The 24873-nt window shown below is 40.9% G+C and overlaps 1 protein-coding gene across 3 annotated transcripts in view; it reads left to right on the forward strand.

Moving 5' to 3' along the window:
* The window catches only part of LOC125760617 (uncharacterized), a 140313-nt gene extending 115656 nt beyond the window's left edge, over positions 1-24657 (forward strand). For all 3 annotated transcript variants that reach the window (XM_049420910.1, XM_049420909.1, XM_049420911.1), the window contains one exon: positions 23748-24657. In XM_049420910.1, coding sequence (XP_049276867.1) covers positions 23748-24151 — 404 coding nt within the window. In that variant the 3' untranslated portion in view covers positions 24152-24657. The remainder of the gene's footprint in view (positions 1-23747) is intronic.
* Positions 24658-24873: the final 216 nt, after the last annotated feature.

Consider the following 24873-nt stretch of genomic DNA (forward strand, 5'->3'; position numbering starts at 1 on the left):
CAAATCATATCACTTTCACATGTACTACCCGAGGCAAACACTTTGGCACTTTGGCTGCGAGCGAAACTATGTGCCCGTTGCAAAAGAAAACAGTTACGCGGCGTTTTGCTATCTGGTTGCCCTTAATCATTGATCCCGTATGCTCGATAAACCGGTGCGATAAAGACATGATTCCATCCTCAACTCATTAGCTTATCTAAAGCTTGCGATCGTTCGAAATTTTATACGATTGGTTTTGTTTGCTTTTCACCGCTTCGTAATAGCGATCGAGTTGGCTCTCTATCGATCATGAATTCAATTTTACTCCTTTCAACCTTCTTGTTGCTTGTACTTGTGGAGTTTTCGTGTGTCAGCGATAGGCATTGCATTTTCTTATTTATGCTTAATTTGTTTTTGCACGAGCAATAATTGTTTCACTGTATGATAACAACGTGAAGAACATTTAACGTTAAAGAATCGATTTTGGGAAAAATTATTTACAACAATCAGCAATAGCTAAGTCAATACGTATCTTACTGATAGCCTCTCATGAAATAAATTATTTAAACATATATTATTGGAAATCGATTTTATTAAACCTTAAACTCTTTTTAATGAATTAAAAATTCTAGTCAAGAGACTAAAAAAAGCAATTTACATAAATGTTATAATCAATACACTTATAACATTTTTTATATGAAGAAAGTTAAGTGTATTATTGGAACATAATGTACTATTTGACCATTGTACATTACTTCTACAAGTACTATTGTCTCGTTCACAGCTGCTCGTGTGTGTTTTTTTTTTGGATTTGCTGTTTTGATTGCTTTACACGTACGCTGCCATATTCCGCATCCTCAACCCATCTAATGCTACCAGCATAAATTTCCTTTCACACGACCCGCTCATTCACTGGATCTAGCAGCAAGCGCAATCGTCTTTCTCTGAATGACCATAAAAGAATGTCAAATTCATATGGACAACGTTTCAGTCAAGGATGATGCTGCTGCCCCGTCTTAGCCCCATGATCGTTCTCGTCCGTTTCCAGTTCTGCTCAGTCATGTGCCCGATGTGTATGTGTGGTAAATAACATAAATAAAGGAAATAAAATAAAATAAGTACAACTGTAATGTTTTTGTTATGTTCCTGTTTAGCAGCAGTTACTGTCGTCCTGTAGGTCGTTATCGTCAACGTACTCCCGTGCTCCGTTTGTTTCCTAGCTTATTTTTTTTTCCTCATTCGACGAACTCACCATCGGTCCTTTCGCGATCAAAACAATTCTCTGCTTGGTTCGTGTGCATGACTGCAGCTTTTCCTCGTTTGAGGTTTGTCGCCTCGTGCCCCTCCGGGGGCTGCCGAGTTCTTGCGGGCAATATTTAAAATAAATCTTAATGATACAACAGTGTTTATATTTGTCACACTGCGCTAGCCCACATGTCCGGTCCGGTAGGACTTCATTCGGAGTGAAACCGTGGCGAGCGAAACCGACATTGGAACATGGGGGGAACAGCCACCCGCCTTCAAAATCCTGTGCCAGGCTGGGAGCCTGTGCTGACCCGGCGAAGACTACGACCCGCACTCCGGACGAAATTCCTTCGAGCGTCAAGCTGTCTTGTCAGTGTTTGTTAGTTGTGCCGCAGTTGAGATGAGAATCTATTATGCAGAAAACAGGACAACGGCGATCTCAGTCTCTGACAGCACTGGAAGCAATGATTCCTCCGCGACGGCTTTCCCTCGTACCCTGTATCCCGTCGTACCATCGTGTACCTCCTTCCTTACACTAGATTTTTTGAGATACGAAAGCGACACAAGCACATCCAGTCACTCCAGAAATGTTTTCATTTCAACCATTCTCTGAATCAACTGACTTCACTGACATATGCAAGCTTTTTACCGAGTTTTTCCACTGTTTGAGCAGTACGCTAAGGAATAGCGTTTTTATCATCCTCCACAATACACACACACATACGTACAAACAAATACATACATGAGCATAAATACAGAACAGTGCTCTGCTGTGGTACAACTCATCAAAAACTGTGTTGTGTACTGCACTATTGCGAACCTCCAGCAAAACAGCACGTCTTTGTAGGCAGCGAGCAGCAGAAAGGACATGACAACCGCTTTAAAACCCCCATTCAACACATGTGCAGTCCCCATCAGTGTGGGACAACTTCTAGCCTTTGGGTAGGCCAACGATGGTCCGGACAGAAACTAGAATGTGCTAAATTAAGAAGTGAAATTGTGTAAAATATACAATGGCAGTGGTTAAACTGCTGACAAGATATTGCATTTGCGAAACAATCATTTTATTCTTTCTTTAAATGTCAAAACTAATCGTTTGTATCGGTGTGTATCATAAAAAAACAAAAAGCAGTGCAGTTTTATTGTATGAAAATAAAACAAAATTATTTAGGCTAAAACAAACAAAATTGAAATCAGATAAAAGAAGTACATCGTACAAAAGTCGGTAACAAGCGCTCAGTAATTTTAGAATTTTTCTAATTCTTAAGAACGGCCTGACCGTATCAAAATTTTTAGTATCAAGAATTTTTTTCTACAAAATTGATAATATTAGAACAAAAAAAATAAACCTCCAAATATTTTGATATAAACATAAATACTTCACACATAACATAATAGTCGATCATATCCTTTCCGTAAGAGAAATTTTCCTTCGTATAATAATAATTTCTGGTTGTTCTTCCATTGAATTCATGAACACCCAACATGATCCCAACAGCAATGGATCATTGAACGTGGAATAATATTTATGTGTTTTTTTCTCCTTTCATTTGGTCATCATTTCGTCGATTTTGTCTGTTGTGTTTATAAACAAAAGTAACGAGCCGAAAAGGAATGTCCGGTGAACAACGTAACTTTTCGTTCTATCTAGGAAACCGCTGTGAATTGAAGCAAACAGCACAATTTCATTTATTTTACCTTTGAACCTACATATTCCTCTGTACTCGGTACCATCGGTATTGTTGGTTTTGGTATGGAATGGATCACTTATCCCTGACGGCTATGAATCAATGGTAAAGCATCATTGAAAAGAGAAGAATTTTGATTTCATTTTACCATAATCGTGTTTATCTTCCAGAATCACAACAAAAAAACAAAGGAAAACAACAATTGCCTGACTGACCAGTCGTCATATATCTTCCATTTCTAGTGTAGCGAAAAATAACATACAGGGATAAATTTATCGATTTTTTAGGATTTATTGTTTCGTTCGATTTCGATTCGATAGAAACCGAGCGGGACATGCTTTTGATAAACATTTTGGTTTGTTAAGCTGATTATTAACGCAAACAATGCAGGCTGATGTTTCATTATTGCTTCAATTAAATACGTACGTTTTTACAAAACAGATTGTATCCTGATTGACAATTAACAAATTTACAAGATAAATGACTGTTTAATGTATCTGCATATGCGTTTACTACCGCTTTGAAGAATTCATGTATTATTTAAAAATTCTTAATTTTTTTTGTCACACTGAAAATCGGTTGAAAACTATTATATGTTTACAATTGTCCAACATAAGCACATGTTTCAATATCTATTTCTACCTATAACCTGAAAGGAATTAGTTTGAAGATTGAGAACATGCGAAAGGAATGAAATAAATCAATGCCATTGCAAAAACCTCAAACAGATATAGAAATAATTAGTTCGTTTTTTTCTCTCTTCTGCCTTCTTCGATTTTGGTTTTAACTAGGGTCGGACCGTTTTTTTTTCTTTCCTTCGATTGAACAATCGCGACCAGACTGGTGTGGTATTTCGAAGGTAAACGACCCACCACCAGAAGGCGAACGAATGATTTCCAAACGATCACATACGCTATCTGGTGGATCCTATCGTGCCTGCATAAATAAATCAAAAATTAATTAAAAATATGTATCGTAAGGGGATACCGATGGGCCAAACATGACCAAGACATTGCATTAGAGCGGATGTAGAAGCACTGTTGTGAAGATATATTTTTGGGATATTTTTTCCCCACTGGAAGCTTGAATATCTTTCATCTTTTCAGTTCGACTGACATCGTTGTTATGCGGAATCGGGGATTGAACGGATATTGATATTTTTATGATTTAGAGAGCGAAGGAGAAAGTTTCTTTGTTTTTACGGGCTTGTAGCAATCAAACATCGTTGTGAATTTGTAGACTATTATTTAGGTTAGTTTTGTAGCTTCCCATAAATTGATTAATTTAACAAAAGGCAAAATGTATCCTTCTACAATAGCACACCGGACCGGGTACCGTCGTAATCAGTCGAAACTCAATTATTGCTTAAGCTATTATGTGATTTCGCATAAATCTCCCAATGCATCAAACCGCTGCACCACAACATGACACGGGAGATTATGCAAAAACCAAAACAAAAAAAGGCGTCCCCCCCGTACTAAAGTAGCCTTCGTTCATCACCGATTCTCTCACGCCCGGGCTTCACATGGCTATCGCAGAAATTTATTGTTTCAAAGCAGTCGGCTGCCCTGCTCCCGTCACCTCGGTTCGACCGCCATTACCTTCTTCATTACCCCCGTTCTTCTTCTTCGTTATCATTTTTCTCGAGCTTCCGTTCCACCTTCGATGTGGAATTTGTGTCCTCATGGTTCGGATCGCTATACAGCAAAAACAAAAAACAAAACAAAATAAATACGTAGGAAGCGGCAATGAAAACACTGACGAACGTGCTTTTATTTTCCTTTCCTTCACCACACATTGGCACATGATTTTGTTGAAGTGAAAACGAAAAACCAAAAAAAAAAGACAAAAGAAAAATTTACGGCGGAATCTTCAGACGCTGATAATGTCCAAAGATGGCATGTCACGGGACCATGTGAAACCGTCCGTCCACCGGTTGGCTAGCATGAATGCTAAAAAAAAACAAACAGCATACACTAATACACACATGCACACTGCCGTGGCACGTATATTACCCCATGGCCATGTATCGCGTGGTGGTGCTCATACAGGCCGAAGCCTGTATCAACTAACAACGGTATCAGTGTTTGGTTCATCAGCAGCTTCCAGCACCAACCAGCGAAAAGTTCATCTTATGCTGCGCCGGGGCTTAGATCGGAACCTCCGAGCGAACGACCGGGTACGACATGGACTGCATTAATTTATGGAAAAGACAAAGACATGGAATTGATTTTAGTTTGATGATAGTCGATAGTGATGGGTCTGGATTTTTCTTTATTCGAGGCGGGCGATAATCAATTTCTCGTGACTCCACTACACTACATTCATTCTGGTCGCGACAAAACCCCGATGGGAAGGGAAGAAGCTGATGAGTGGTAGAGTTTGCAGTATGAAAAAGGCATCAATAAAGCAGAACACTAACATCGGTCTTATTGTCGCGTCTCACCCGTTCAGGACATTATTTAAAATAGTTTAAATAAGGAGCATGTGACATTAATTATAAAAATAGATGAAGAATCCATTCTTCTTTACTGGAGATGTCATTATTGTACAAATCAGCCATTTTGTTTGGTAAAGTTTAAATTCAATAGATTGATGCTTTGTTTATAAAACTTCAGATCAAATAGTGTGACAACTAACTCGTAAACTTTGAGAATTGTTTCTAGAACAGAAAAAAACAGATTTCAACCATGAAAATGATGAAGCCTAATACACTTCTTAATACTTCTCAAAGTTTTAACTCAAGGTCCAACCGTCAGCTACAAAAACATATTATTCATTTATTTATGTATCTTCCTTCGAATGATTGCACTGCCGCGACGAATGACGCTCGGATCAATTAGCAAAAATAAATACAATCACCCGAGTGCACATGATATCTTCATTCCTTTTAATCGGAACCCTGAGGAAGCCTTAAAGCTGCTGCTTCCAATGCACAACCGAACAACCGATGGGCAATCTTTATAGCCGCACAACACTGCTGAATGCCGGCGCAGGGTACACGCATTTGCCGCCTGCCAAACCGTGAAAATGTCGCCGCACCATTTATCGACGGTTTACCATCTCCGAAGATCTGAAGCATAACCAGCATAACCGTGACCGTAGCCACCGCGGTGAATCCTGGCGTAAACCGCGAGCCACGGAGTCCGAGGTTAGGATCTGGTAGTAATTATCACGTTTACCGCCGCCGTTTTGTGGCGCGGTCGTAAATGTTTGCGCGCGAACGAGTGAAAACCGCGTCGCGTCTAGACAATCGGAACCGAACGGAATGTTGGACTGGATGGATCGGACGTGTTGGGGATGGTGGTATGGCATGTGGATTTACCATTTGCATTCTGCATTTACAAGCACAGGCAGCTGCGCTTATCAACTTTATACCTTACTTTATACCACTTTAATTACCATCTTTCGCTCATCGGCTTCAGCACACCCGTCACATTCGTCAATGGGACTTGGTGCGCGAGAGATCCAAAATAATTTATTGCATTAAAAACAGGTATATAAAAATGACCATCCACTTTATGTATACAACTTCATACAGTGCGATTGTAATTTTTATATATCTTTTCCTTATAAGCTTCTTATTAATGCAACGTAGCAAAACACATAAAATCACCACAAACTAATGAAGTATGTAAAGTCTAATCGTGCAAATTATTGTTATTATATTTCCCTACCATTGTGTCTGTTTCGTGTTTACCCATGTCCAGCATATTTATCTACGCCCGCAACAATAAGAAAAACAAACCCAAAATAGTTGATTGCCAACGTTAGCAAAATCTTGCCAATCTTCGTACCCGAAGCGTTAATGAAAAATGTTCGGTCAACGTGTGGTAAGATGTAGAGCGAACCAGGAGAAGCATCTCGCTTGAGGTGAAAGGTAGTGGCCGCTAGTGCTATTTAGTAGAAGATTACAAAAATTGTCCTACACGTGGGTTGTTGATATTGATACAGCAGATGCTGTACAGTGTCATGCCGCATACCCGTGTACCGTGCTGTCTCGTTCACCATTCAAACATTCAACAGCCAAAGACTATCAAATGCTATCATTTCGTCCCAGCACCCCAGATAAAAGGATGTGTGTGAAATTCTTCGCACAACTTTCCAGGGACTTGCAGCGGACTTGCGCGTCGTGCAAGAAAAGGGTACCGAGGCAATTTATCCGAACTGCTGAACTCAGGTCCTAATTAAAAGCTGACCAAAATAGATACCTTCCTACACTGGATTGGTTACTGTGACGGTTCATATCACGCCATCGATGCCGTCGAGTGAAATGGTGCAAGGATCTACCCCGGGGCACACTGTACACAAGACGTTGAGGACACCGATCTGACACATGGTTCACTGGGTGCCGTGCAGCCTTCTCTCGTAAAACAGGAAAGACAAACTACTCATTATCACCGAGCCTTCGTTCCTATCGCCTTTTACGCCCTCAGCCTTGTCTATTGTTGGCGTCCCCCACCCGTTTCTGATCACGCGTTGATTTTTGTGTCAAAGACTTTGCGCTTACCGGTACCCACTGGTCCCAACCCTCAGCTCAATGACTGGACAAACAATTTTTGCCACTTCGTTACGAGCAGCATCTGATGTGATTTTTGTCAAACGCTAACGGACCGTCCAACACGGGTCGTGTCCGGTGCTTTCCGTCTTACATTCCCTTGACAGGGCCACATCTCGTATCTCGTTGCTCGCTGGCACCATAAAATCATCGATAGAATATCTTTATACTAAGCGGACGTGATTAAAGCCAACATCTTGTGCAATGATGAAGTTTTGCACGCATTTGCTAGTTTCATTTTCCGAACAGTTTTCTGCCAACCTCGTCAGAATACTTTCGCAAGACTTGGGCCGAGCTGTTTTGCTGATTCCATCGCCTCGCTCATTACCGAGACCGGACAGACGGACCGGGAGGTTGTTGATTAGTACGCTTAGTGACACTTTTTTCTATGATCTCATGCCATTTGCCCTGCCGATTATGGCGGAACACTGCGATTGATGGGACTTCTCATGTTTTGACGCCGTGGGGATGAGAAAATTTGGAATTACAAGCACGCCGAAACTATGATGAAGACATTAACACAAGATGAGGAAAAGTATTGCACCATCTTCTCAACAAAACAAAGTTTGGGAAAGTGGTCGAACCAGTTTCTCATTTTCCTACAATACATATGCATAGTGTTGCGGTTTCTTGTTTTTGGGCACCTGTTAAGTGCACGTGTTTCAATAACGCGCTACGTTTGTTATTTACACACCCAAAAGAGTCCTTTGAATAAAAGTTAATTTGTGTCACCTTTAATTAAATGCCAACAAACAGTTTATTAAAAACTTTCCCACCACCTTTTTCGCCTTGCACGCATCGTTACGCAAAAAGACGAACACAAAAACTAACTGACAGGCTTCGGCAAACAGTGAGCAATATTTTTTAATTACCTACATATCACTCAATTAGCACCTTGCCTCAAAGAACTCTTTCATCAAGTGGCAATAAATTGTTGCCAATGGTCATACATCAGCCACCCGCACAATCACACACACGTATTTTAATCATTTATGTTCGCCTTTTTTGTTTTTGGTTCCCATTTATGTGTGTGCCATATCCGCCGCTTTCCACCTTTTCCATTGTTTCGGTATCATTCCATCACAGCAGTAATTTTTCATACTTGATGCAAAAAGGACGTGCCAGCTGATGATGGAGTAAAGTGTGCATGATTGCTTTCGGGTATTGTTTCCCATCGCTCAGCTGCCTCTTCGGTACAACGATGTTCGCCACAGTCAAGCTGCTTGTTCAAACTATCCATCAATTTTAATTATGTAAATGATTAAAAATAATGGAAATAAATTTTAATTATCATAAATATCGCTATGATGCATTCGTTTTTTTGTGTGAACTTGTTCCGGTATACCGAAAAAAAAAACGGAAAGCTTTAATATATGTAAAAGCCACATTCAGCGAATTTCGCACAACATACAATGTATTTTTTTAAAGAAATATGTTGTGTCAAGAATGATTTTTTTCTATAATATAACAATTTAAAACATTTCATTGCACAATTTAATTCCACACCTATTTTTTTAAAACTTCACACACAAAATTGAAAACTATTTTATATCAACAATAATAAAGAGTATAACAAACAGGATAACAAAGGGCAAATCAAGGCTTATTCTACCCTGTAGCAGTCCTTGCTACGGTAGGACAGTTCAGATGGGATTTGAGCCCCCGTCCTGGCATGTGGGGCCGGAGCCGTTTATCACATACACCAAAGGGCTACTCCATACTCATACAAACTAGTCAAAAGATGAAAAAATGAATGAGAAAAAATAATTTATTAAATTATAAAAATCAAAAATGGTATAAAGTTCATGGATAAGTCTTTAACTCAGCTTCAAGGGCATTGGAGCAGATAAGAATAAAAATGTAATGTTTAATTAATCGTGTTTTGTAAAAGCTTTATCAAAATCCAACACTAAATTCATGAAATTATATAAATAATAAGTTTTAAACCGATTAACATGAAGTTCCAAGTGAAACATTGATAATATAGGGGCAAAACAAAAGAATAAAAAACTTTCATCCTACGAGAACACTGACAACACGACAGTAAAAAATCCTTTACCTTTACATCTCACATTTTACACATAATTATGTTGATGTCTTTCGGTGGATATCACCCATCGAAGTACTTCCAATTGTTTAGACCAATCGCACGCCGGTCAGCATGAACCAGTTTCTCGCTGGAAGCCTTGTTGTCCGTTGGTATCATTTTTTAAGCATGGAAAAATCTTATTTAGTCTTCAATCTTTTATTTATTCCCATTGCCAGCACATTTCACTCCTTACGCGGGTACGCGACGTACCGGCGACGAAACGTGCCATGCCACCATAACAATTCTCAGCTGCCTCTCCAAGAATCGGTACATCGAGATTGGGTTTTGTTTACTCTTTTTCACAGTTTACAACCATCGCCGGCGCATAAGATGGCAAACGATGGGTTTTGCGCATTAAAAAAATGTTTAAAGACTTTACGTACGCATGTCCGCAACCCGGTGAAGACGCTCCATTGGGCATAACGTTCATCTCTTGTAGTTCGATCAACAACGAAAACGTTCGGTAATGATCTCCTTTGTGTCTGATAATGTTTTTTTCTTCCTTTTTTTCGGTTTTCATTCCCTTTGTTTCAATATTCAGCGCAAAAAAAAACCACACGATCGTCAACGTGCGATCCTTGTGTGACGAAACGGGGATGGCAGCACACAAATGCCAGGAGTGTACAGTTCAGAAGCTCCAATACGGTCAGATAATTCTCCCTCATTTCAGAACAAACTGCATTCTTTGTTCCATAAATAATGCTGGTAGCTTGTGGATCGCACCGTGCCGACCTGTAATACGTACGTACCGGTCAGAATTTTACTGTAATTTAAGCACCCCGAACTCAGTGAGACCACCGTTCGGTGCTGGAAGCCACCATTCGTCGTGTACCATCGATTCTGTCGATCGCTTCAGCTTGATCTCGATCGCGCGCGCACAGACACACACACACAGAAATGGTCGGATGCTGTTTCGGAGGCGGTGTCCCCCGAAACGCTACACATTGCAGCACCGCGGAATGGTAGTTGCGTTTGTTTTTTGCCTTGAAATACCGAAAATCGTGACACATCATTCTCCACCGGCACGGTAAAATGTTGTTGCTGCTGCGCTTTTCATGGCCTTGCGATCGACAATCGATTGGTGGGTATTTTAAATATTCTCAACTAAACCTTCCACCCGCGATCCGGGGGCCCGGGATCGCTGTTCGATGTCCTCGCAATGTACGGTTGACATTGTACATTTTTAGCGCTACAGGTATAGTGCGGTAGCGACCAACTTGATCAGAAAATCAGTTCAATACTGTATCGATGAGGCAGTGTTGACTAATCTTCCTAGAGGAATAATGTGATAAATTAAAGAATATAAAAAATAAGAATAAGACACAAAAAAGTAAACTTAGAATTTTGGGTTAAAAAGCCATATGAAAGTTGTAAATTTAAAAAATATTACAATACTATTAAATCAGTTGATAAATAAAGCAAAAATTGCTACAATTGCAAAAGCTTTTCGAGTATCAAGAACAGCAAAAATTCCATCTTCCATGTGACCATTGTTTGATTGTGTCCGCAACTGGTGCCTACTTTGGATATGCAACAAACACTCCTCGAAGGCGAAAGCGGAACGTGTAACATAAGAAAAACGCTTCACTGATACAATTCATCCCGAAAGCCATTCACCATGGCCACCAAGACCACACCACAGTGAAGCAGAAAAGAAAATGGCATATCGGAAACCAAAGGGATGGAGATTTACCGATCGTATTGTTACGATAAACACGCATTTATGCTATTTATTGCAATTGATTCTCCATATTTGCCCCTGCCATGGGACTTGGCTTCCTTCCCCAACAAGTATTCCTTTCCTCACGGAAACGGTGGAGGAATGCAGATTTTGTTCACTAGTTTGTACTCTTCTTTGCCTTTAGGGGTTTGACATTTTCCAACGGGTCGATCATGCCCGTCATCATTATCATTACTAGTATTGCAATAAAACATGTCTTCCGTTTACGCCATTACAAAACTTACAGAACTGCGAAGAAAATGTCTAATAAAGACACCTGAAGACTATGCGTAGACAATTATGAAACATTCAAAACTATCTTCATCAATAAATGCTGAAGTTCCTAAAATGTCTCAAAAGCATTAAATAAAGCCTACAAAAGCTTGTTGATCACCAGATTCGCCATCTCGATAGACATCCTCTTGGTAGTTGCGTTCGTTACAGGAAAGATTGAATATCCGCCCAAGGTATTCCGATTATTCCTAGAAACAACTCAACGGTATTGAGCTACAAAACCATCACCCCTTGCGTAAGCCACAGAAGCCACCCGATCTTGTCCAATAAGACTCCTCAGAGAAGTGCAGCAGCTGCACAAACAAAAACCTGTACCAATCGGTGATCCCGGCCACACTCCTTTGCGGAATGGGCGAAGGTAAAACCGAATGTCAACTTTTAGCTAGGCATTTCCCGCCTGAAAGCATCCACGCATCCAACTAACCTGTCCCATTTGCAACGCCACAGTACGGTGGAGCAGAAAGATGCGAAAAAGATACGGTTGTTATTATAAAGCGATTCGGTGTTAATTCCAAACAACTTGATGGCACTCAACGTTGAAGCTCACATATTTTACCGCGCGATCCCAATCGGTACGGGGACGAAGCATTGGCATATTTGTACGTGTGCTGACACACCGCACTTGGGTGAGTTGTGTGCCCCGTTTCGCTTCTACATATGCATAAATAGCTACATAAACACCGTAACGAGGTGACCACTCTGGAAAAAGGGTGTTACGGGGCAAGTAAGCTGAGAATCTTAGCTTTCTGTGCCAATAGCGATAGGGGATGCGTTTGGTTTACGATACAACGAGCTAGGGGTCCAGGGGCGGGTGAACTGCCGCAATGCGAAGGGCATAGCATCGAAGGGTGACAAATGTATGAAATTTCTTGGAAGCTAGCACTAACATGTACCTGTAAAGGAATCTTTCAATAGGTTATCTTGTCGTTTATCGATGGATTTAGTTCAACGACCTTGCTCAATACTTTTGAGATATGTTTAAAGCTAGAACTACCAAGCGTTTTAAGCGTTTTTCGTTCGTGGTTAATTCTTAAACAATTGGGAAAAGTTGAAGTATATGTTATTACTTGTTGGAATTCGTACTATAGCATATATATGTAAAACTCATGTTTCAACTACCTTAGAATTGTTTAACACCAAAAAATAATGTGATGAAAATGAAGCGTTCAAATCAAAATGACTGGTCCGGTAGTTCTAGTGTTAAAATTGCTACCGAATACAGAAAAAAAACATTTATTGGTTTTTTCTCTTAAATAAAGTTTTGAGCTTTTACAAATAACTTTTATTTTTGTATAAGGAAATATATTTCATAATTTTAAGGAAGCTTTTACAAAGTTACACTTGTTCTGCTTACTTTATAAATATTTAATCAAAACCTCGATCCTGATGTGACAGGTTATGCAAATTATGCGATGCATTTCCTGCGTTGCCGAAACTTCGCTGACCACAACTTCATCAACACGGAGGCACTTTATCCAATTCGCGCATTTCTGCAAACTGGAACAAACAAATCGTTCCAAAACGACCTGCAGGCACGAACCGTTTCCACACTTGGCAGAAGCAGATCGGGCGAAAGAAGAAGGTGCCAGTATAGGTAAAAGATCCACGACCGGTTCGAAAAACACGCGCGGCCCCGGACACGGCTATATGGCTCGCAAATCGTTCCAGTTGCATGCTGCAGTAGGCGGAGTATGTAACAGTGGATCAAACCGAACGTTTTATGCTCGGAACACCAATTGAAAGCGATGGTTTTCAACAAGCGAAAGGTAACAGTACTAACAAAACAAAAACAACCACGACGAGAACCACACAGCGGTGGGGCACAAATGTGAAGAGCGCGCTGCAAAACGTTTGAGCCGCAATTTCAGTCGCTAGTCACTCCTTTGCGGAAGATTGAAATGATTGTGAGCGTTGATATGAAGGCCGAGGATGAGCGAACTTGGAGTGAAAAACAGAAACAGCACACCGACTCCAAGGGAAGATGCGTCCAAAACGCTGGCGAACGGACTGCAGGGCATTGTCGGTGGCGTACGAGTCGTTTCTGTCTTACCTGGTGTTGGCGGTGCGTGGAACACTGCATCGTGTTGGTATGTGCAAATGCATGCTTTTATGCATGGCACTAGCATTGTTCATCATCGGGCCCGTGTATGGAATCTTGGAGCGATATTTTAGCATGATATAGAAGGTGACATTTGTTTCGTATGCTGTTTGGTACCGCACGCGATGGACAACCGTGTCCAGTTAGTTTTCAAAAAGAAAGTAGTGAAACATATTTTTTCCCAAATAGAAAATTTATCATTTTATTTGACTATTATACTATTTTATCATGATATTAAATTGTTATTAAGTTTTTATTTTTTTTTATTTAATGACATAAAATTTTTTTATTTCCTTTAAATTTGTATTTCAATTTAATGATGATAAATTATTTACTAAAATTTTATATGATAAATTATTTACTGCAATTTTTTATGATGAAATAATTTTCTTGCATAAATAGAAGATATAGGATTTTTAAATTAACCTTAATAAGCAGTTCATGTCCTTGTTGGTTAAAATTTTCAAATAGTTTTTGTTGAATTGAGCTTTCAATTAATGGTTGATTTTCGCATTTTTTTTCTTAAATTTCAAAGTTCCAAAACACCAAAAAATAATTAAAACCACAATCAATTTCATGAATCAGTTGAATTAAAATTGTCATTAGATGTTCGCTCTAGATTACTACTTGACGAGACTATTATTTTAACTTTCGTTTTTTATTGTGTTATAGGGAAATAAAAAAATGCAAAATTGGCACAATTTAAAAGTTAAAAATTTAAGCCTTGTTGTGCCAATTAATCAATCAATTTATCAAAAAAAAAAACATAAAAAAAAGATTCTTTGAAGTGCTCTGAAGATTAAATTAAATCACTCTTATCTCCCATGTGGTGCAACATTTTTATACCATCATTGACATCTATCAAAAATCATTTCTATTCACCAAAAATTGGAGCGTTATGGACAAAAGTGTGTATGTATTACAAATAACAGGTAGCATGCAAATCGTTATCATTTCGAGCTAAAAAAACAACAAAACATACACGACTTTGCTTCCCCTTTATTTCTATTAGTACATCTCACCTCCACACACCACTCGATCGAGGAGCGAAGAGCAAGTAGGATAGTGCATACTGTATATTTCTGCGTATTCCGAGGTGATCCGAAGGGGGTGCATATATCAGTTGCATCCGAAAACGAAACTAATTACACTGATTTATGTTGCTATTGTGCATTGTTTTCTTGCACTCTTTTTTTCGGAGTAGGGGAGCAGTGGGCGCACTTTTGTTTGTCTCTCTTTCATTGCGCGGGGGAATTTTTATAGATCCGAATGTTTGTTTGTGTGTACGTTTGACCAAGTACATTTCGTATGTACATGCGACTTCTTGTTTTTTTTTTTTTTGGTTTTTGGTGTCCAAACCTTTCCCAAACCCGGCACTGCTTTGCGTTTGGATTTATTTCTACATACAACGTGAAGCGCTGACCTCGGACTGTTCACGCTCTCCAATAAGAGTGGGAACGCCATAGGGAACGACAAACTGGCAGGGTATGCAGTACATGATAACAGCAGCAAGGACACAACGGAGACGCACCACATACAGTCAGAGTGAAGAGCTTGAGATACACCATGCCATAGTGCATTGCACACGTCGTATCCACCTTCGTCGAAAGGCGGTAGATAGGTCCAGGTGGAGATGGAAGGCGGAGAGATAATATATTCTTTTATGTTCCTAGCAGTGGAAAACAAAATTAATTCAGATTCACGTGACGCAACTCTAGCTTTCTTTGTTCCACTCAGCCTAGCCTGATGGCTATTATAGTGTATCCATCTAGCCATGCATCTGTACTTCTTTTTTTTTATTACGCTCACCGTTTGCTGCTACTGCCGCTACTGATGCACTGGTGCCACGACTGGTGGAGGTTCTGGTGTGAGGCTGTGTTTTTTTTTTTATTCACCCTCCCTCACCGTTTATGCAGGCGTGCATTTTGTTGTCGTTCATGGGAAACGCTCAAAACGTTGCAATACTGACAAGCGAAGGATCGTGGAAGATTGAGAGCGAACGCTAGTGGGAGCTATTTATGGTAACCATGATATAAATTCCTCTGCCCAAAATGCCATTTACCAGCCACGACGGCCAGCCACGAGCCGCGAGGACTCTTTTCACGGTTCTTAGGTGGTGGAAGCAGCAGAAGGAGATCAGCCAATTCCGAGAGTAATGGGCATCCATTCTTCTATCCGATGGAGCCACACGGTTGGCAGTTCGGAAAAGCACGCCCTCTTCAACTGAGCCCAACCAACGATGGCAGCCTTCAATTGTTGAAGGCGAGCCTGCAAAAACGATCACGACATCGACGAAGAATAGCATTAAGGCCATTTTATTAAGATCAGCAACAGTGAGTACGACGTCGGCGAAACATTGTAACTGCCATTGTTCTGTTGACAGTTCATATGTTTAAAGTTTTCGGTTTTGATTTTTGGACGAATTTCTACTTTATAAAGGTGCTGGTTTATTTAGATACTTTACGCTTTTTCCCAAAAAAAAATATTTTTTTAAAGTTTCAACAAGTATTTCAACATTGTGTTTCATCGGTGTTGTAAAGCTAATCAGCTCTAAACGCTTTCAGGCACCTCCGGATAGTTACCCAACAGCTACGTAAAGTAAATTGCATTCATATTTAACTAATTTTTCCGATCTCTACCAATCTTGATCGGAAGCAGCCCTTCTTCAGCAGAATAAGCCAAAAAATTTCGTCAAAACATTACCTGTCTCCGATAAACCAGCAGATAGTGCCCGGAGCAAACAATCCTCCATCAAAACCACGGTGGCAAAGACGGGTTGCCATGGCTAGTGCCATCAAAAGTTCTCCATCCTGCTGTAATTCGCCGGGACAAATGTAATTAAAATCCTTCCGAACTATGGCACCATCCGGATGGTGTACGGAGATTTTGTCTATCTGCGCCATCTTCGGGCTAATTTCAGCGTGACGCTAATTTTCTTTTCTTCTGTTTGTCCATTAAAACTGTGTGAGTGTCCCTAGGCGGCCCGGTGCTTTGGAAGATGGTAGATTCTACCATCGCACAATCCTTTCTCTTTGGTCCATTGTCTTAGACAGCTACTGGACGAGCTTTTCAATTCTACTTTCATGAGCACGGTGCCGGTTGTCGGACATTGTCGCAATGATATTTTTGTTTTAGTTGGTGGTTTTTTTTTTCTTCGTTTGCTTGCCCGACCAGGTTTTAAGATGCTGTGATTTATCCGAGCGGTACTAATGTTGAATTTCTATTCCATCATCTCACATCTCCGCATTCCGCTTTGATGATAAAAATCAAAGACCTATCTGCGCCATTTACTTACATCTGCAAGGCTTTTCTCTCTTGCTCTCTTGAAAGGGAATATATTACTCTACAGATTTTTCCACTATAGAAACAATATCTTGACATTATAGTATAAGGGTCAGTAAACTAAAGACAAAACTACCATTTTATTTTAGTCGCATGAATATCCTTCTAAATATGTACAAACTTAAGTAGAACATTTCAATGTGCATAATTCCTTCCTCGTCCATAATCATAGCTACGGCTAAACTAACATTAAAGTTAATTGATTTGATGAAATAAACTTAATCAAAAACTCCTGGTCCCATGTCATTTAGCTTTTGTAATCACACGCACACAAATACAGACTCAACAAAACCCTGGGTTCATCAGCAGTATCTTACTTTGTGTCGTTCATCGTCAGTTCCTTCGCGAGACTTGATTTCCTCGGAGTATCCTCATTTTAATATCCTCGTTTTATAATTAGTGATTCTTTTTTTTCCTTGTCGTCACGAACACACTCTCCCAGCTCCCCACGACACATTTCATGTCAGTTTTACCATCGATCGATATACAACAGTGCAGTGTTCCTTGCAGGAGACGTCTCAAGCTTTCTTCCTGTTGTGGGTTGTTTTTTTTTGTTTTGTTTTTTTTCTCTACCAAGTTAAATTTATTTTATTGAACTTTTTTTTTGTAAGTTTTTGCTTTTGTCATTATCATTCGTTCCATTCTCGTGACGTGATGCCATCATGTCAGTGTCAATCATTTAAGTCTCTTTAATCACCTTTCACCCTCCGTCAAAACCGGGCCAAACCGTTGCAGGGTGAACAATGTCAGAGCAACGGCAAGGACAATACGGGAGAAATGCTACCGAATACTACCGTCTCCCTGACCAGTCGATCAAACCGTTAAAGACATCGAAGGCGCAGCGAACATAACCGACCGAGCTGATGACTTTTGGCTTAATTAACATCATAAGACCCCAACATTTCTTGCGAAGGGAAGGTATTAGCAGGGAAAAATATATATAAACTTGGAAAATACACAACGCTACCAACGGTTTCACGTCACGTCATTGGCTCAAACTATGTAGTGGCCAAAGTTTTTCTACTATCGTTCAAAAAACGTTTACGAAAGAATTAACATCATTACATGAGCGAGGGATCAAATCTTTAGACGAAACTGTGGACAAACCTCTAGCGTCAATACACTTTCAAAAGCCTACTGAATTGCTTGCAGAACCAAGAACCTCCCAGGATGTTCACAATCAAATCCAGCTAACGGGTTCTGGCCGATTTAAAAAGATAAAAGTAAGGCAAGGAAATCTAGCCCTTTTATTTCTTTGCTCCATCATTTCCGTGCAGTTGGGACAGTGTTTTTGAGGGTTTTGACTTCCGTATTTTCTTTTGCTATCGGAGATGGCACGAATTATTTCCGCGCGTTAATTTTCATACTGCTGAAACGTTAAGATATGCTGCGTTCAAACTTTACAAAGGCTAAAAACCCTTTTTTTCATTTGCTGAGCATTTTCACAAGCAAACGACGGCTCGTGGCGGCTTTGGTGTATGTTTCTGCTGCTGACAACTCGTCTCGTTTTATCCGGATTTGAGGAAATTATGTTTTTCTTATTGTGCTGCGTTTCAAAGCGATTAAATTAAAAAATGCCGGAGGCTATTTTTATTTTACAATTTTGTTTAAAACTATTTTCCAAATATTTATATAAGACTTTTCGGAAGAAATGGTTTCTTCCCATACTTTTAATATGTTATGACGGATTGTTGTTAATATGGCTCACAATTTTATAAACATATTATTTAGAGCTATTTTCGTATTTTAATCCTTTAACTTCAAATCATTCCCTACCCTGCGTGAAAAATCATTCGCATTCTTGAGCTAAAAAACAGTTTAAAAAACAAAAGTCCTCTAAAAATGTGATAAGAAACTTTATTTTATTTTATATGACTTCAAACACAGCGCGCAGAAATTGTGCCCATACCAATGCTTTCAAACGGTTCCCACTCCAAACAGAATCGGTATCGAATTATTGATATCGCTTTTCAGCTACGACGATTGCAAAGTCCACTTCGAAGCTGCATTATTGCAAAATAACAATATCACCAGCCACGGCGATACCAACTTTCCGGGTTTTATACCACCAATGCTGCTAATAGTACACTACTGCACTTGCTTATTCTTACGTGCCAGCTGCCTTAGTCCTCAGTAAAGGAAAGCCACTCAGACACTACTCAAGTGCAGCAGGACGCGAATCTTCAACGCGCAATGTAGATAAGCGGGTAGGAAAGCAAACATAAAATCTATACCATTTAGTCGACAAAATTGTCAAACTCTGAAGGTTTCGCTCTTCCCCCCTCCCGAAGCCAGAAGTGCCAAGGATATCCCATTCGTGTTCTGCCGATGAAAGACATTCGCAAAACAAAAGTCTCATTCACCGCTTCCATATGATGCTGCTAAAAATTGCTTCCGCAGTTGAGCGTCATAAGATTTTGAAAGCTTTTCTTTCAATCACCATCGTTGGGTGTTGGGTCCGGTGTGGGACAAGCGTGGTGGCCTTCTTCAACACAAAACAAGCACGGTTCACGTAAGCTACGGATGGATCAATGATAGTGTCCGATTGAACGCCCGGTTGGGGAAAACGCCCGGTTATACGAAAGAGTGGCGGAAAGAAAGTATTGCAATTAAACCACTAATTAGTAAAAGATAAGAAGTATCGAGCGAATCTGTCACCAGCAGTCTGCTTGATTTGGTTGTTTTTCCATTCGGAGAAGACTAAGGTTGGAGGATTTCTTTTTCATTTTAGTGGGAAAAATCGAACACAGGACAAATAAAAAGATCGATTGTTACCTTGAGCATTAGGAAAATCATGCGAGAAATTAGCAATATATAAAATGTTTAGTAAAGCGGGAACGCGACCAAATATTTCTGTTTTTAAAGTTAAATTTGTGTAAAAATGTGCATTTATTCGATCACACAAATTAATCAATTCGATAACCATATTTGCAAGGATTCATCAACATCTTCAACCTCGTTTATCAACGCACAAACATATTGAAACCTTTCAACATAACATTAGGCACCATAAAACCATCTGCTCCCTGTTCTGCTCGATCCCATCACTAAGCATCCCGTGTTAGTTAGTTCAATCCCGTCATGAACCCGTCCGTCGCGATGACGTCCCAATCGATCAGTGGCAACAAATCAGCAAACAATCCAACTTCTATCTGATTGACACCGTGTTATTAAACCAAACGTCGAAGTCATTTGTTTCATTTTCATTTCGTCACTCGTGTGCTTTACGATTTCGGTACGAAACGATACCCCGAAAATACACATCTTTTACACAGATCCGACCAACGTTTGATCCGACTGATGAACGCTGCTGCTGCCAAGCTTTTCCGAATCCTAACTGATTTTCCTGTGAACATGGAAGGATGGGGAAGACTTGTAGGAGGGTGGGAAAATTATCCAAAAAAAACCCCCCGGAGAAGCGTAAAGACGCCGAAGACGACAACGAATGAGCTTCACTTTCCGATTTCGTTGCTTCCTGCTGATATGCGACACTTTCCACCACCTGTGCACGGTTCCACCGATCCCTTCTGCTGGTTGTTTCCTTCACTTCGCTCACCATTAACGTTGCCGTCAAACTCGACAACTTTTTCTCCACCATCGTCAAGCTCGTCCCTCATGCCATCCGTCCCGCCCATTTTCCTTGTGAGGAGACTCGGAAAAACCAAACCTCCATTCGGCGACAGGAGCATTCCGGGCTTCAGTTTTCGCTCGGCAGCAGAAGAAAGAGTGCTGTACAGTTTTCTAATTAAAATCGATCAATCTCATTCTCTGCTCATGTAGATCTGTCTCGTTTTCATTCGTCCTGCTGCCAGGCGTCACAGCCGCAGCCCATCACTACCACGGCATCCTTAGGTGTCTGACCTCACCCAACCGCTCGCACACTCCACTTTCTTTCCACGTTTTCTTCCCCTGTTCGGGAGCCTCCTCATTCGGGGCTAAATTCAACCAGCAGCGCAGCGTTTGCCTTCATTTCCCAACGGGCCCTCCCGCCCCAAACTCCAGAATGGGTGGTTTTGGGTGGGTGGATGGTGATAAAAATTGTGGAGATGGAGGTGATTTTTCCAGACTCGTCCTGTCTATCATTCCGTACTTAGCTGTCGATATCGATAAACGTCTATTCCATTCCGAAAGAGTTCGACTCCCGGTGCGCTCTCGGTGCGCCCGGGCTAGGAAGCTGAAGCTTACCGGAAAAGGTTTATGTGTCTCTCGAGCGTCAATCGTGAGGCAGCGCGGGAAGAAATGTGTGCAGTACAGCAAAGTGTCAGTGAGAGAGAGCGAGAGAGAGCGAGATGGCAGCAAATTTATCGGATGTACTGCGGGGTATTCGGTAACGGTACGTTCGGAAGGAAAACTTTGCCCTCTCAGCGTTAGGGGTGAGTTGGGCGGGGGGATGATGTGAGGGTGGAGCGTGAGAGGGTTGTGTTCATGTGACAGTTTCGATAGGACATCATCCGTATCTGTCCAACGGAAGACAACGATGGTCAGCTTATGTGACTAACGGTTCGGACAGGATTGGATTGAAGTCCCGTACCTTACGGACCTTTTACTCATTGCTTCTTGCCTTCCCGCATCCCGGACTCATCCACCATATACGGTGGATCATCATCTTTTTCCGCTTCATACAACAATGAGACAGCAATCAAATGACGAATCATTCACACGATGGACAAAGACAAAGGGACACAAAGTAGACTGCTTTTGAACCTATGATGGTACAATCGATGCAGTTCTTGTCCGTGTCATACGATGTACTCCTAACAAACAAACACACATACACACAAATGCACACACATACAATCAAACAGTCCGCCCAATGAATGGCATCGTGCTGGTGCATAAATTCGAGTTTATGTTTAATTACGCTGTCCACCCATTTCTTTCCATCATCTTCCGATAAAACATGGTGGGGTAGAATCGGAAACGATGCAATTATCCTTCGACATGGTGACATTTTATTGTTTTTACCTTCATACATTTCTTTTTCTTATGCCGTACCCTGCCACCCTGTCCCTCGGCAATGCCTTTATCGATCGGGTTTCACGCGCAGTAGTGAACGTTCCGGTGTCATGCCGGTGCACTTTTCGAGAGATGAGCAGTATAATTGCTCGAGGTTTTTTTAATGCTTCCTTTTCGCTCCCCACACTCACAAACAGCGACTGCTTGACAGCCCATTTAATCAACACTACGATTGTTGTTATTAACCGTTGTCATCTTTTTTTTTTTTCATTATTTCCCCCGTAGGGAGAATTGCCAAGAAAATTATTATTTGTGCATCAAGCGAATACGCTTGGATTCAAAACAGTTTGCTGTTGGAGCCGGTGACATTTGCCGTTTTATAGCCACTGCAAACTGCAGCTGCATCGAACGTCGTTATCAAAAAGATATTAACGCACATTAATGTTGTACGAATCTTGGGGGACATATTTAACATTTTGCTAAACATTAAACGAAACAAATTATAATTACACATTTTCCTCTCAAACTCATCCTCTGAACCTTTAATCACCCTCAAACATGTATTCAGGATGGTTTTTTTGTGTGTGTGTAAAATTTCATCAGCAAAACAAAGGTTGCGTGCTGAAAATCGATCATTTCGTACACCACCAATCACGTAGTAATGGTGAAAAATCACTGCTTGGAAAAGTTACCCACCCGACCCGAGTCCCGACCAGTACGTGCTCTCAGAAACCAGTCTCCAGTGCTCCGCTGCCCATTTATGCTACTAGCCCATTCAGTGTCGGTGAAAGCCCCAGTGAGAATTGAAATCTCCAACACATCGCTCAATCGTTCACTTCCACCGCTCAATTGATCTATATCCATTCTTTCACATCAACCCCCCTAGGAGACTGACCTCACACCATCACCCTCAGTACAGTGTTCCGTCGGAAAATCTGACCATTCGCCATTGTACAGCACTGCTCAAACAGTGGCCAATTTTAACCCGATCTCCCTAAAGTACACCGCAAATACTTCACCATCAGTGCACATCAACCCCACTGCTTGCCGGTCCGGTCCAGTGCCGTCCATTCGTCCACTATTGCTACCAACGAAAAAAAAAACAGCAGGGCTCGGTGAAGGGGTTTGAAATTTTATAATATTGATAAATTACAAACGAAATCTCGCCAGGCTTCCATTGCTCGAGCATCTCCCTCCCAAAAAAGACGACGATTGCTTCCGGGTTTGTGGGGTGTGTATGTTCAGGGTTGCAGACGGATTACCCATCGGAAAAATCACTCCACACCAATCCGTTCGGGTTTGGTGAACCCTAAGTGTCTAGGATAGTGTGTGAGAGAGAGTTTATATATATGAAGACAAATTTTCGACAAAATTCCAACTAGCCAGGAAAACTATTTCCTACGAGACTTCCAGTCACCACTCTTGCACCACCTTTTGCATCATGTGAATGTACTCCACCTCATACGGTGGAACGGAAACGGTGCAGAGTTATAAGCTTGAGGAATGATAAGTTCAACAACATTCGTTATGGCCGAGAAGATCACGGCCACAGCTTTACCGCTGAGCGAATGAATTTTCATTCGTCTACCACTCGACAAGTTTTCGAGGTTCGATTTTTGTTTTCCTACGCCTTTTGCCAGAAGCAATTCGTCTTCCGTGCGCTGTAACTAGTTTCTAACTCTGTTTCAAACCCCCTTACAGCATGCAATTCGATGCAATTGCACACTTCTCAAAATTTCTCAACCATTCCTGTGTGCTTCCTGTTTTTTTTTTCACAGATGAACTCGAGAATGTTGGCGTTGAAAGACCGGACAGCAAAGATGTGTTATCCGCTGGTTCGGTTAGTCCATCATCATCAACCACACCGCCTCCGATCCCGATGGTCTTGCCGCATCCACCCGCTACCTTACGTGAATGTAAGGAATTGCCAAGCGAAATAACCCGAACCCGATCGTCTTTGGCAATATCTTCAATTGGTTCTCAATCCTGCTCACCACCTCCGACGGCACACACGGCACTAACGAGTGGAACCGAACAAACACCGGAGATCAACGAGAGGGTACCCGGACCGTCAGCAATTCAGTCACAGTTGATTGATTCGCATGATGATGGGGAGCATAGCATTCCTGCCACATTGATCCATGACCCGATGACCGTTCGGAACGTTGTACCACCCCGGTAAGTTCATGGTATTTGTGCACCTGCACTTGGTGAGATGCATTTGAGGCGAAATATACGGAAAACACTTTTTCATCATCCTTTTTGCACCCTCCCCTTTCCCAATGCCGGGTTCTTTCCCGATCCCACTGATCACACAATAGAAGGACAGTTCGAACGGTTTACAATGGGGTTATACATGGATCTGTTTTAGCTCCTCCAGGGATGGTGCTTCAGGGTGCACACGAAATCTTTCCTTAGGTTTGCTCTTTGCTGTTACCAATACCGGAACAGTTGTGAGAAATTGCATTCATTTCACATTTCCTTCTTGAGATTTATGTTTGTGTAAGGGTCGCAAGCATGGATGGGGATTGTAAGTTTTTCTCATTTATTTGACCGAGCTTACGATGCGACCTATGGTCAATAAGAATACGGTAACATACAATATATGCTGCTGGATTATTTTTATTCATTTTAGTATATTTTGCGTTCGATCAATCAAAGCTCCACAGTCAATAGACCATATCAAGTGTGATGAGATAAATGTCATCTGCTTGAAAAAAATTGAACAAAACCTTTATATAATTTAAAAAATAATCGTTCATATAAAGTGTTGTAAAATCTCCAAAATAAGTTTTTAAAAATTCGTCTTATTCTCACCTTTAACTTACATTTGCATTGCGCTTACAACAACCATTACTCTCTAGCTGGTGAAAACTATCCTTTTCACTCGTCCAACGTGCATTC

This window comes from Anopheles funestus, chromosome 2RL (assembly GCF_943734845.2).
Source record: "Anopheles funestus chromosome 2RL, idAnoFuneDA-416_04, whole genome shotgun sequence".
Lineage (NCBI taxonomy): Eukaryota > Metazoa > Arthropoda > Insecta > Diptera > Culicidae > Anopheles > Anopheles funestus.